General features: G+C 36.1%; 2 protein-coding genes across 3 annotated transcripts in view; both read left to right on the top strand.

Moving 5' to 3' along the window:
• LOC137622033 (uncharacterized) overlaps positions 1-2647 on the top strand; it is an 8890-nt gene extending 6243 nt beyond the window's left edge. For both annotated transcript variants that reach the window (XM_068352515.1, XM_068352514.1), the window contains exons 3-4: positions 681-867; positions 2214-2647. In XM_068352515.1, coding sequence (XP_068208616.1) covers positions 681-867; positions 2214-2430 — 404 coding nt within the window. In that variant the 3' untranslated portion in view covers positions 2431-2647. The remainder of the gene's footprint in view (positions 1-680; positions 868-2213) is intronic.
• Positions 2648-7518: 4871 nt separating this feature from the next.
• LOC137622031 (uncharacterized) lies at positions 7519-12117 on the top strand. The gene is made up of 4 exons (XM_068352513.1): positions 7519-7594; positions 9392-9444; positions 10123-10309; positions 11670-12117. Exons 2-4 carry the CDS (start codon positions 9393-9395, stop codon positions 11884-11886), a joined length of 456 nt encoding a protein of 151 aa, XP_068208614.1. The 5' UTR covers positions 7519-7594; position 9392; the 3' UTR covers positions 11887-12117.
• Positions 12118-15000: the final 2883 nt, after the last annotated feature.

Raw genomic sequence — 15000 nt, 5'->3', positions numbered from 1 at the left:
CCGTTGCTAGTCCACTGCAGGACAAAGACCTCAGACTTGTTCTTCCACTTCCGTCTGTTTAAGGTCTTTCTATGCCAGTCTAAATCCACAAATTTTCTGATTCAAAATTTGAATTTTTTTTCCCAGATTGGAATAGTTAATTTTAGCATCTTACTCCCAAGACAATGATATGATGAACCTCTATGTACTGTATGCCTTGGTGTACAGTAGACCTAAGTTGATCAAACGTTCTATAGTGATTTCTCGTGTAGCAGTTTTAATACCCATAATTTAATCAAACTTCCCAACGCATCGAGATCCCAATTCACTCCTTATCACCTCGATCAAACCAATAGCCTCTGTACCATGGTCTTCCACTGTTCTGGGTTAGAGTTCTCTTGCTTGAGGGTACACTCGGGCACACCGTTCTATCTTATTTTGTTTAATTCTTTATAGTTTATATAGGAAATATTTATTTTAATGTTAGTGTTTTTTAAACAATTAATTATTTCCGTGTTTCTTTCCTCACTGGGCATTTTTTCCCTGTTGGAGTCCCTGGGCTTATAGCATCTTTGCTTTTCCAATTAGGGTTGCAGCTTAGCAACTAATAATAATAATAATAATAATAATAATATTACGTCGATCAAATTGATCGAAACTTGTTCGAATCCTGAATAATCTCCTTCGTCGAACATTCGCAGGAAGAGACGCCAACGACGCCCGTATCGTGGCTGCTTACTCGACTCGCACAGCCATCACCCTGACCACAATCACTTCGGTGCAGCCGTACACTTGTTACTTGTTCACGCAGGCCACCGCCTGCCAGAAGAGGAGACTTCGTCGGCAGAAGCCGCAGGCAGCGCTCTTAGAGTCCTCTCTCGATGAAGAGTAAGTAGACTGGGCTCTTTCTTGGGTTATTCTTCTTTTTCACCGTTATCCCTACATTAAGGGGTCGGTTGCCTGATGCGCCCTCTCCAATGCCTTTTTATCAAAGGCATTCTCTTCCACCAAACATTTTCTCTCCATATTAACCTTCACCTTTTCTCACCATCTAGTTCTTAGAGTATTCTTCATCTTCCCAACCGTTATCCCTACATTAAAGGGTCGGTTGCCTGATGCACCCTCTCCAATGGCTTCAATTAAAGGCATTCTCTTCCACCATACCTCTTCTCTCCATATTAATCTTCAACTTTTCTTGCGATCTAATTCTTAGATTATTTCTTCATCTTCCCCACCGTTATCCCCACATTAAGCGGTCGGTTGTCTGATGCCCCTTCTCCAATGCCTTCTATCAAAGGCATCATCTTCCACCACACCTCTTCTCTCCATATTATCCTTCCACGCATCTCGCCATCTAATTCTCTACCTCCCTCTTGATCTTCTCCCTCTAACAGATTCCTCCCAAGCCTTCCTCACTCCCTCCCCACCATCCATTCTAAACACATGCCCACACCATCTCAGTACCACAAGGCATTAAAGTTTAATGTCATCTGCAATTTAACCTTACCTAGTTTGTGTGGTACTATCCCTTTCCTTTCCACATTCAACTTCAGATGTATTTCAAGGCATATTAGCTTCACTGACCAAATGTTATTGTTGTAGATTGTCTGGCCCTTCCAATCCTGCAGTCCGTAATTCTGACCACATGGAGGCACAAGTTTCTTTTCAAATTTGTCTCTACAAATCTTTGTTAATAGAACACACAATTTATACCAGCTATGTGTATATATGCCAGTCTTACGGGCTGCCAACGCAAGAGCCCGTGTCTTGCATAAGGCAAGGCAATCTAAAACGAACGAACGATTTCTTGGTTTTGCACAGACGAGTTTGCCGGAATCAGATGGTTTTGAAAAGTGAAAGAAGTAAAAAGATAAATCTTTAACATGAACTGTCAGATGTTTCTGATGAATGGGACCCTCTAGTTATCTTAAATGCACTTGCAATAGAGCATCCTGTTGAAATAGTATAGTCTTTTGTCCAGAATCTGATTAATCTCATTCACATAAAATTCAAAGTGGCAAGCTTGTAACTTAATTCTAGATACCATCCGTCATCATAATTTTTTTTTTTTTTTTTTTTTTTTTTTGAAAAAGGGTAGTAAAATAAAATAGTCGAGACTGTGAACAGAAAAAAATAGAACCCACAGACCACCGAGGAGATTTACATCTTTGATCTCTCTGTCATAGTCTGTAATCCACATTTCTCCAATTGAGTCTCACCTTCTTCTGTTCCAGTAAATTATTCCTGGACGGCACCTTCGATGACCCCGAAGGAGGTCCTGAGGGCCGCGCCCTGAACCAGGACCGAAAGGGTCGTATCGCCCTCACCGTCTGGACCACCAGTTCCTCCACCTACACTATAACATCGACCTCTATCAACACGGCAACCACTTTCTCCTTATCCTATTACTGCTCTGTAAATGGATTCCCATACGCACCAGCCTGCGGTTAAGAACCGGAATCGTGCGGAATTGTCTCGATTCCAGGACGCCAGGATGTGTATCGTATCAAGCAATTCCCGCCTCGATTATTTATGGATCACCGTCGCTTGACTTATGTTTGTTGTTTTGGAACGTCGTCTCACTTTTGTTTTTTCCTTCTGTTACTTCAACTTCACTTTGAATTATTTATTGTTGTAATCTATACATAAGGGTCGCAAATATGTAAATACACACTATTATACAAGAAAGGAATTTCCTGACCTTTAGGAAAAAAATCGAATAACAAAAGATGTTCAACTATAAGCGAAGTTATAACAATCAGTTTATTTTTTTTTATCTTGCTATGAGGTATCCATTTACAGCCAATAATTATTATGGCAGAACTCATGGTAAAACTTGCGATTAATTACGTCACAAACAACAGACCAGAATCCCCATGGAAAGAAGAAACACAAGCAAACCTCAAAAATACCAAAGACTGACAAAATAGTTCTATAAAATTATACAATAGAAAAAAACGTATATAGAAACATGATCATGGAAGGTGATAAGGTCATTTGGAAAAAATAATCAAAGAAAACTGCTAAGAAGGGAAATTAAAAGCAGCCATCTAAAGGTTTAAAGATTCAAAGGCCACTCATGGATGGGGGAGGCAAGGGTCTGAGACATTGTCCTATCGAACAGGTCAATGCCCTAGAGACTGACCATATATACATATGATCAGCGCCCAAGTCCCCTCTCCACCCAAGCTAGGACCAAGGAGGGTCAGGTAATGGCTGCTGATGACTCAGCAGATAGACCTATAGGCTCCCCCAAAGCCCCCCTCCTTAGCTCACAAGGATTGTGAGGTTGTAGTGACCAAAGAAACTAATGAGTTTGAGCGGGACTCGAACCCCAGTCTGGCGTTCACCAGTCAGGGACGTCACCATCTTCGTTGAGAAGCCCAACCAGATGCCCATGGAGACGTCTTTGAAGAACAGCAGCTTAATCTATATATTGGAATGACGATTTATAGTCTCTCATATCGACTGCGCTGGTACCTGTTAGAAGGAGCAATCTACAATCATTACTAATATGTTTTGGTTGAGAAGGGGGTGATTATTATTATTATTATTATCATTATTATTATTATTATTATTATTATTATTATTATTATTAGCTAAGCTACAACCCTAGTTGGAAAAGTAGGATGTTATAAGCCCAAGGACTCCAACAGGGAAAAATAGCTCCGTGAGAAAGGAAATAAGGAAATAAATGAATTAATAGAGAATTAATGAACAATTGAAACAGAATATTTTAAAAAAACAATAACAACATTTTAGTAGATCTTTCATATACAAACTTGAAAAAAAAAGGAAAAGAAATAAGATAGAACAGTATGCCAGAGTGCACCCTCAAGCAAGAGAACTCTACCTCAAGCCAGTGGAAGGCCATGGTACAGAGGCTATGGCACTACCCTAGACTAGAGAACAATGGTTTGATTTTGGAGTGTCCTTCTCTTAGAAGAGCTGCTTACCATAGCTAGAGAGTCTCTTCTACCCTTATCAAGAGGAAGGTAGTCACTGAACAATTACAGTGTTGTCAGGTGTATGAGGATAGGAAAATGTGTAAAGAATAGACCAGATTATTCGGTGTATTTGTAGGCAATAGAAAAATGAGCCGTAATCAGAGAGAAGGATTCAATGTAGTACTGCCTGGCCAATCAAAGAATCCAATAATTCTCTAGCGGTAGTACCTCAACGAGTGGCTGGTGCCCTGGCGAACCTACTACCTACCGTGGTGTTTATTCGGACGTTCGTGCGTTATTCTATCATCCTCGGAGTGAATGAGAGGCAGAAAGTTTGGAACCAAGTGTTTAGAAGGTGTATGATATTATGCACAAGTCCATAAGCCAAATAGATGATGAAATTCTATATGTTTTCCGAACATTCTTTATAATTTGACGTGAGTGGGGACACCTTAACGTGGTGAAAGGGTTTGCGTATCGCCATGATCAGCAAAGCTGTACAAGTCTGAGCCACCCGTACTAGGGTGGTTTGCTGTGAACGATCAGACGAAAATCTCACATCATCACCAATCTGTAGTGGCCAGCGCGGCGATGAAAACTACCCAAGCCCCAGACATGACTAAGGACATTTCTGAGGCCTTTGTCCTACAGTGGATTAAAAACGGGTATATTTGTATGACAGGAATTATAAATGAATATATGATTTTTTCCAGCATGATTGCCCATATGATAACCTAAAGATGTAGGACAACTAAATTTGTCCCTTAAGATAACCAAACATCCTTATATAAGGAAGTTACACCATTTAATCTGGAAATTATAACTAGCAAAGGACTTGTCGACTGCATCTCAAGGTCAGGATGTTGGTCAAACCTTATATAAATATCCCCTAGAGTTTATCATATTTCTTTCTGATTCGTCCTGCATCTGAAAGTTAACTTAAATAAAAAAAAATCCGATAATTATCTTAGAAATTCAGTTAAATATGCTTATTTTTTGGTATCTCTTATGATATATATATATATATATATATATATATATATATATATGTGTATACGTATAGATACATATACATATATATATATGCCCCCTGTGGCCGCGGGGGCATAAAACAATTAGAATAGCGCCAACGTTATCCCTGCGTGTCGTAAGAGGCGACTAAAAGGGACGGGACGAGGGAGCTGGGAACCCCCTCTCCTGTATAGAAAATCCTGTGAGACAGCAATAAATATATGTATATACATTATATATATACATATATATATATATATATATATATATATATATATATATATATATATATATATATATATATATCAATGAACTTCAATCTCCATCATATGGAGATATTTTTGAGAAAAAAACAGTACATATTACAAAAAAGAAATCTTTTATGATATATATACGTGTATATATGTATATATTTACATATATATATATATATATATATATATATATATATATATATATATATATATATATATACATATATGGATAAATATCAACACAACATCGTGTTCAAATAGAAATAAATTTCTACCTCATACTTGGGATCGAACGCTAGCCCCTTCTAATGAAAGGCCAGGTCGAAACCAACCATGTCACGAGACCCCATAAATAGAATTGGAACCTGACGCTAACAGCTGTCCGAGGATTTACCTGGCGAGACATCAGTCTCTTACCAGCGAGTTTTACCCAATTCCCCGGGCCACCACGTGACACAATTGGTAGTAATTCATTCAAATTACCCCTAATGAGTCAATATGGATAAATATCAACACAACATCGTGTTCAAATAGAAATAAATTTCTACCTCATACTTGGGATCGAACGCTAGCCCCTTCTATATATATATATATATATATATATATATATATATATATATATATATGTATATGTATATATATATATTATATATATATATATATATATATATATATATATATATATATATATATCATATTTCATTCTCCAGCATATGAGGATATTTTTGAAAAAATGTACTTGCACCAATTTGAAAATAATTAGATATCTTCTCTCATTGACAATATCCAAATAATTTCATAGTTATCAAAACCATTTAATACCAAGTCGATGGATATATCAAACCATTGTTCTCTAGTTTTGGGTAATGCCAGACTAGGTCTTCTGCTGTCTTGTGTTAGGGGTCTCTTGCTTGAGCTTACAGTCAGGCACACTATTCTATCTGTTTCCTCATCTCGTTTCTTCGCGTGACTATTTTACCTGTGTGTAAATATATATATATATATATATATATATATATATATATATATATATATATATATATATATATATATATATATATATATATATATATATATATATATATATATGATAAATTTTGCACATTTTTACGTGTTTTTCATATTCAAATAAGCCATATATATTTTGATATATTAATGTCTGGATTCTCTTAACGACCTCGGGATCAGAGCCCCAGGCGAAATCTCACAAAGACAAGAGCTTGGCTCCGGCCGGGAATCGAACCCTGTCAGAGCCCCAGGCGAAATCTCACAAAGACAAGAGCCAAGCTCTTGTCTTTGTGAGATTTCGCCTGGGGCTCTGACAGGGTTCGATTCCCGGCCGGAGCCAAGCTCTTGTCTTTGTGAGATTTCGCCTGGGGCTCTGACAGGGTTCGATTCCCGGCCGGAGCCAAGCTCTTGTCTTTGTGAGATTTCGCCTGGGGCTCTGATCCCGAGGTCGTTAAGAGAATCCAGACATTAATATATCAAAATATATATAGCTTATTTGAATATATATATATATATGTATATATATATATATATATATATATATATATATATATATATATATATATATATATATATATATATATATATATGATAAATTTTGCACATTTAGACGTGTTTTTCATATTCAAATAAGGCATATATTTTTTATACATTAATGTCTGGATTCTCTTAACGACCTCGGGATCAGAGAATCCAGACAATAATGTATCAAAAATATATCTTAAACTTTATTTTCAAATGCTCACGTACATGCTATTAAATTATTTTGGGTCCATAGTTATTGTCCATTCTGGTTTAAATGTAGTGGCAGTAATGGTAAAGACTTGCGTGGAAAAAAAAAATCTACACGGTAAACCAGATTTGTGGTGTTCGAAAATTCAGAAATGATATCCGATTTGCTCACTTTAACTCCAGCATTATCTTATTTTGCTTTCTTGGAGAAAGATGAGTAAAACTTAAGTAACTGGAGGAATGACAAAGAAGAAAATAAAGACAGCGTCTAACTCGACACAAGCTTAAAATTTAAATGAACAGCGCAATTTCACCCGCCAGCTCAGGACCGTCAGAAAGATCAGCAAGAGTTTCCTGGTTCAGTATTTCCTTAATTTTCTTTCTACACTGTTTATTCATTTTTATCTATTTTCCCTTTCACATTTAATTACGAAATGCCTTAAATATTAATCTCAAAATATAAGGAAATAATATAAAGCAACTATAGTTATCCATTTGATAATCAGCAGTAAGGCACCAGTTTATTTTAAAGGCTTTTCCCCAGTAAGAGGAAATTCTTCTTGAAAGTGCAATATATCAGGGTTTGCCAGAGAAGTATAAAAGCGACTTCAGACGATACAACACCGTCTTCTTTGTTGCGAGTTTACCATATGCATTAGCCAGGTGCGAGTTTGTGTTTGAGTTTTAAGAGAGTTTCCAGTTTATTGAAAGAAACTTTTGGCTCAGATGGCTCAGAAATCCTTCGTCTGGGCGTGTATACAGTATCAGTTAGTTTCTTGTTAGGCTGGAGGTTTTTCAAGTGACTTTTTCAATTTTCATTATCATGATTATCGTTATAATCGTTACCATTTTTGTATGAATGAAGGCTTTTATAATAGACTTTTAATGAATATTACGCTACTCTTTCACAATAGTCATTTATTCTGCCAAGACCCTCCAGTGAACTCGACTTCCTACCAGTCACGTTTGACAATATCTTTGAATTTTGCTTTTCGAAAATCTATCTCTTTGTCCTCTACACGTCCTCTAACATGATTCAGTATCAAAACGTCCGTATACGTATTTAAGTGCCCACCTAAGCCAAAAATTTTGATTTGTAGCTTTTTCGGTTTTTTTAGGAGATTAAGAGACAAATTCATCTATTTCAAAGGACAAAATATATGAAGGTCGTAGGAGAAATAAATAGTTATGATGCTATAGCAATGAGATCGTTAAGACTCCCTAAACTATTCCTTTGAGTCAGTGTTCATAAAACCTGTGTCCCCCGAATTCCTTCTGTGCATCAAAATACTTTTCTATCTGACATCCTGAAGACAAAAGTCCCAGATGAATGTTGATATTCTTCACAAATGTCCCCCGGTGCTTATGAAGTTGTCATTATTTCGGGTTAGGTCGAACGATCGGAGGTTGCACATTTAAACGTTCTAGAAAATATTCTTAAGGATATGTCCTGTCCCCCTCAGAAGGAAGCTCTCCTGACATAAATGATACGATATCCTCAGAGTCCAATTTCCTAATGTACGGTTGGTCACAGGAATTTCTGGTACATCTACAGAGCGTGTTACATTCTAACTGCGCAATGAGTTCTACAGTATCTGTTTGGTTACTCGCCACGCAGTAAGGGGGCGGGGACATGGTGTATTTCCTTAGACCGAGGTGTGCCAGAAATTACTGTATCTAACTGTACATATTTCTAAACAGGATCATTTCTAGACATCTTGGTATTGTTATGTACTTCGGGTACATTGGTAAAATCACTTTTGAGAATGTTTAAACGATTGCATACTTTGTTGACCGCCGAAGCAAGTATTGCTAGAAGCAAATAGAAACCACAAGATTATTAAGTCTAAGAGATATAGATTTAAGATTGAGATCTCTTCGTGGATAATTATGCCTTCTGGCTATATATATATATATATATATATATATATATATATATATATATATATATATATATATATATATATATGTATATATATATATATATATATATATATATATATTTGTATTCATATATACGTATATATATGTATATATATACTGTATATATATATGTATATATATATATATATATATGTATATATATATATATATATATATATATATATATATATATATATACATATAAATTTATATATATATATATATGTGTGTCTGTATATATCTATATATATATATATATATATATATATATTTATATATATATATATATATATATATATATATATATTCTCTCTCTCTCTCTCTCTCTCTCTCTCTCTCTCTCTCTCTCTCTCTCTCTCTACTAGCAGCTTTCAAAATTGAGTCGGAAAAGGTGAACAGAAGCGTAATTTCTTATACACAGCACACTACCTTCTCACACCTGCAGCTTAGATTATGAGAACCTTTCCAATGTATATTTCTCACATGTACTTTTTTTGCGTTTATTTGTGTTAATGTGTTCTTGATGTATATTTCCAGAATGAAGTCTCTCGCAATAGCTGTCTTTGTCCTCCTTGTGGTAATTTGTCATGGTGAGTCCTGTGTGTCGTTTGCATTATTTGTTAATACTATTGAGTCTGAACACTTTGAGATTGATAAGTGCTCGTTTAGTAATTTATGTAAATTTGTATATTTTCTCTCTCTCTCATATGTATATATATATATATATATATATATATATATATATATATATATATATATATATATATATGTGTGTGTGTGTGTGTGTGTATAAATATATATATATATATATATATATATATATATATATATATTACTGTATATACCCATAATTTAATCAAACTTCCCAACGCATCGAGATCCCAATTCACTCCCTATCACCTCGATCAAACCAATAGCCTCTGTACAATAGTCTTCCACTGTCTTGGGTTAGAGTTCTCTTGCTTGAGTGTACACTCGGGCACACCGTTCTATCTTATTTGGTTTAATTTTTTATAGTTTATATAGAAAATATTTATTTTAATGTTAGTGTTCTTAAAACAATTAATTATTTCCGTGTTTCTTTCCTCGCTGGGCATTTTTTCCCTGTTGTAGTCCCTGGGCTTATAGCATCTTTGCTTTTCCAATTAGGGTTGCAGCTTAGCAACTAGTAATAATAATAATAATAATAATAATAATAATATTACGTCGATCAAATTGATCGAAACTTGTTCGAATCCTGAATAATCTCCTTCATCGAACATTCGCAGGAAGAGACGCCAACGACGCCCGTATCGTGGCTGCTTACTCGACTCGCACAGCCATCACCCTGACCACAATCACCTCGGTGCAGCCGTACACTTGTTACTTGTTCACGACTACCTTCGCCTGCCAGAAGAGGAGACTTCGTCGGCAGAAGCCGGAGAATGCGCTCTTAGAGGCCTCTCTCGATGAAGAGTAAGTAGACTGGGCTCTTTCTTGGGTTATTCTTCTTCTTTTCCACCGTTATCCCTACATTAAGGGGTCAGTTGCCTGATGTGCCCTCTCCAATGCCTTTTTATCAAAGGCATTCTCTTCCACCAAACATTTTCTCTCCATATTAACCTTCACCTTTTCTTGCCATTTAGTTCTTGGAGTATTCTTCATCGTCCCTACCTTTATCCCTACATTAAAGGGTCGGTTGCCTGATGCACCCTCTCCAATGGCTTCAATCAAAGGCATTCTCTTCTACCATACCTCTTCTCTCCATATTAATCTTAACCTTTTCTTGCGATCTAATTCTTAGATTATTTCTTCATCTTCCCCACCGTTATCCCCACATTAAGGGGTCGGTTGTCTGATGCGCCCTCTCCAATGCCTTCTATCAAAGGCATCATCTTCCACCCTACCTCTTCTCTCCATATCATCCTTCCACGCATCTCGCCATCTACTTCTCTGCCTCCCTCTTGATCTTCTCCCTCTAACAGATTCCTCCCAAGCCTTCCTCACTCCCTACCCACCATCCATTCTAAACACATGCCCACACCATCTCAGTACCACAAGGCATTAAAGTTTAATGTCATCTGCAATTTAACCTTACCTAATTTGTGTGATACTTCCTTCTACTCCCCCTATCCCTTTCCTTTCCACATTCAACTTCAGATGTATTTCAAGGCATATTAGCTTCACTGACCAAATGTTATTGTTGTAGATTGTCTGACCCTTCCAATCCTGCAGTCTGTAATTCTGACCACATGGAGGCACAAGTTTCTTTTCAAATTTACCTTTACAAATCTTTGTTAATAGAACACACAATTTATACCAGCTATGTGTATATATGCCAGTCTTACGGGCTGCCAACGCAAGAGCCCGTGTCTTGCATAAGGCAAGGCAATCTAAAACGAACGAACGATTTCTTGGTTTTGCACAGACGAGTTTGCCGGAATCAGATGGTTTTGAAAAGTGAAAGAAGTAAAAAGATAAATCTTTAACATGAACTGTCAGATGTTTCTGATGAATAGGACCCTCCAGTTATCTTAAATGCACTTGCAATAGAGCATTCTGTTGAAATACAGTATAGTCTTTTGTCCAGAATCTGATTAATCTCATTCACATAATATTCAAAGTAGCAAGCTTGTAACTTAATTCTAGCTACCATCCGTCATCATCATTTTTTTTTTTTTTTTTTTTTGAAAAAGGGTAGTAAAATAAAATAGTTGAGACTGTGAACAAAAAAAATAGAACCCACAGACCACCGAGGAGATTTACATCTTTGATCTCTCTGTCATAGTCTGTAATCCACATTTCTCCAATTGAGTCTCACCTTCTTCTGTTCCAGTAAATTACTCCTGGACGGCACCTTCGATGACCCCGAAGGAGGTCCTGAGGGCCGCGCCCTGAACCAGGACCGAAAGGGTCGTATCGCCCTCACCGTCTGGACCACCAGTTCCTCCACCTACACTATAACATCGACCTCTATCAACACGGCAACCACTTTCTCCTTATCCTATTACTGCTCTATAAATGGATTCCCATACGCACCAGCCTGCGGTTAAGAACCGGAATCGTGCGGAATTGTCTCGATTCCAGGACGCCAGGATGTGTATCGTATCAAGCAATTCCCGCCTCGATTATTTATGGATCACCGTCGCTTGACTTATGTTTGTTGTTTTGGAACGTCGTCTCACTTTTGTTATTTCCTTCTGTTACTTCAACTTCACTTTGAATTATTTATTGTTGTAATCTATACATAAGGGTCGCAAATATGTAAATACACACTATTATACAAGAAAGGAATTTCCTGACCTTTTAGGAAAAAAATCGAATAACAAAAGATGTTCAACTATAAGCGAAGTTATAACAATCAGATTATTTTTTTTTATCTTGCTATGAGGTATCCATTTACAGCCAATAATTATTATGGCAGAACTCATGGTAAAACTTGCGATTAATTACGTCACAAACAACAGACCAGAATCCCCATGGAAAGAAGAAACACAAGCAAACCTCAAAAATACCAAAGACTGACAAAATAGTTCTATAAAATTATACAATAGAAAAAAACGTATATAGAAACATGATCATGGAAGGTGATAAGGTCATTTGGAAAAAATAATCAAAGAAAACTGCTAAGAAGGGAAATTAAAAGCAGCCATCTAAAGGTTTAAAGATTCAAAGGCCACTCATGAATGGTTGAGGCAAGGGACTGAGACATTGTCCTATCGAACAGGTCAATGCATATGATCAGCGCCTAAGTCCCCTCTCCACCCAAGCTAGGACCAAGGAGGGCCAGGTAATGGCTGCTGATGACTCAGCAGATAGACCTATAGGCTCCCCCAAAGCCCCCCTCCTTAGCTCACAAGGATTGTGAGGTTGTAGTGACCAAAGAAACTAATGAGTTTGAGCGGGACTCGAACCCCAGTCTGGCGTTCACCAGTCAGGGACGTCACCATCTTCGTTGAGAAGCCCAACCAGATGCCCATGGAGACGTCTTTGAAGAACAGCAGCTTAATCTATATATTGGAATGACGATTTATAGTCTCTCATATCGACTGCGCTGGTACCTGTTAGAAGGAGCAATCTACAATCATTACTAATAGGTCTTGATTGAGAAGGGGGTGATTATTATTATTATTATTATTATTATTATCATTATTATTAGCTAAGCTACAACCCTAGTTGGAAAAGTAGGATGTTATAAGCCCAAGGACTCAAACAGGGAAAAATAGCTCCGTGAAAAAGGAAATAAGGAAATAAATAAACTAATAGAGAATTAATGAACAATTGAAACAGAACATTTTAAAAAACAATAACATTTTAGTAGATCTTTCATATACAAACTTAAAAAAAAACAAGAGGAAAAGAAATAAGATAGTATGCCAGAGTGCACCCTCAAGCAAGAGAACTCTACCTAAAGCCAGTGGAAGACCATGGTACAGAGGCTATGGCACTACCCTAGTCTAGAGAACAATGGTTTGATTTTGGAGTGTCCTTCTCTTAGAAGAGCTGCTTACCATAGCTAGAGAGTCTCTTCTACCCTTACCAAGAGGAAAGTGGCCACTGAACAATTACAGTGCAGTAGGTAATCCCTTGAGCGAAGAAAAATCGTTTGGTAATATCAGTGTTGTCAGGTGTTTGAGGACAAGAGAATCTGTAAATAATAGGCCAGACTATTCGGTGTGTGTGTGTAGGCAAAAGAAAAATGAGCCGTAACCAGAGAGAAGGATTCAATGTAGTACTGCCTGGCCAATCAAAGGAGCCAATAACTCTCTAGCGGTAGTATCTCAACGAGTGGCTGGTGTCCTGGCGAACCTACGACCCACCGTAGTGTTTGTTCGTGCGTTATTCTATCATCCTAAGAACGAATGACAGACAGAACGTTTGGAACCAAGTATCTATTCTAGAAGCAGTGTGATATTATGCACAAGTCCATAAGCCAAATAGATGATGGAATTCTATATAATTTCCGAACATTCTTTATAAGTTGGCGTGAGTGGGGATAACTTAACGTGGTGAAAGGGTTTGCGTATCGCCATGATCAGCAAAGCAGTACTAGTCTGAGCCACCCGTACTAGGGTGGTTTGCTGTGAACGATCAGACGAAAATCTCACATCATCACCAATCTGTAGTGGCCAGCGCGGCGATGAAAACTGGCCAAACCCCAGACATGACTAAGGACATTTCTGAGGCCTTTGTCCTACAGTGGATTAGAAACGGGTACTGTATATTTGTATGACAGGAATTATAAATGAATATAGGATTTTTTCCAGCATGATTGCCCATATGATAACCTAAAGATGTAGGACAACTAAATTTGTCCCTTAAGATAACCAAGCATCCTTATTATAAAGAGTTACACCATTTAATCTGGGAATTATAACTAACAAAGGTCTGGTCGACGGCAGGTCAAGATAAGGATGTTGGTCAAACATTATGTAAATATCCCCTAGAGTTTATCACTTTTCTTTCTGATTCGTCCTGCATCTGAAAGGTAACTTGAATCAAAGAAAATATGTTAAACATCTTATCAAATCAGTTAAATATGTTTATTTTTTATTTTTTATGATATATATATATATATATATATATATACTGTATATATATATATATATATATATATATATATATATATATATATATATATATATATATATATATATATACAGTATATATATATATATATACATATATACTGTATACATATATATATATATATATATATATATATATATATATATATATATGTACATATATATACTGTATATATATATATATATGTATATATATATATATATATATATATATATATATATATATATATATATATATAATGTGTATATATATATATATATATATATATATATATATATATATACATATCAATGATTTTAATCTCCATGATATGAAGATATTTTTGGGAAAAAACCGTATATATTTTTGAAAATATTTACTTCCACCAATTTTAAAATAATCATATATCTTCTCTCAATGACGATATCCGAATCATTTCATTGTCATAAAAAATTTTTAATTCAATGAAAAATGTGAAATTTGTCATTTTTCAAATAACAATTTTTTCCATGAATTAATACTAAAATAAGGACAAACCTCATGCAAAGTGAATGGATATATTTATTTACATTTATATTTCCAAACTACTTCTTTACCAG

The sequence above is a fragment of the Palaemon carinicauda genome, chromosome 28 (genome assembly GCF_036898095.1).
Source record: "Palaemon carinicauda isolate YSFRI2023 chromosome 28, ASM3689809v2, whole genome shotgun sequence".
Lineage (NCBI taxonomy): Eukaryota > Metazoa > Arthropoda > Malacostraca > Decapoda > Palaemonidae > Palaemon > Palaemon carinicauda.
Note: the sequence above shows the minus strand (reverse complement) of the source record. Positions and strands in the feature narration are given on the sequence as shown.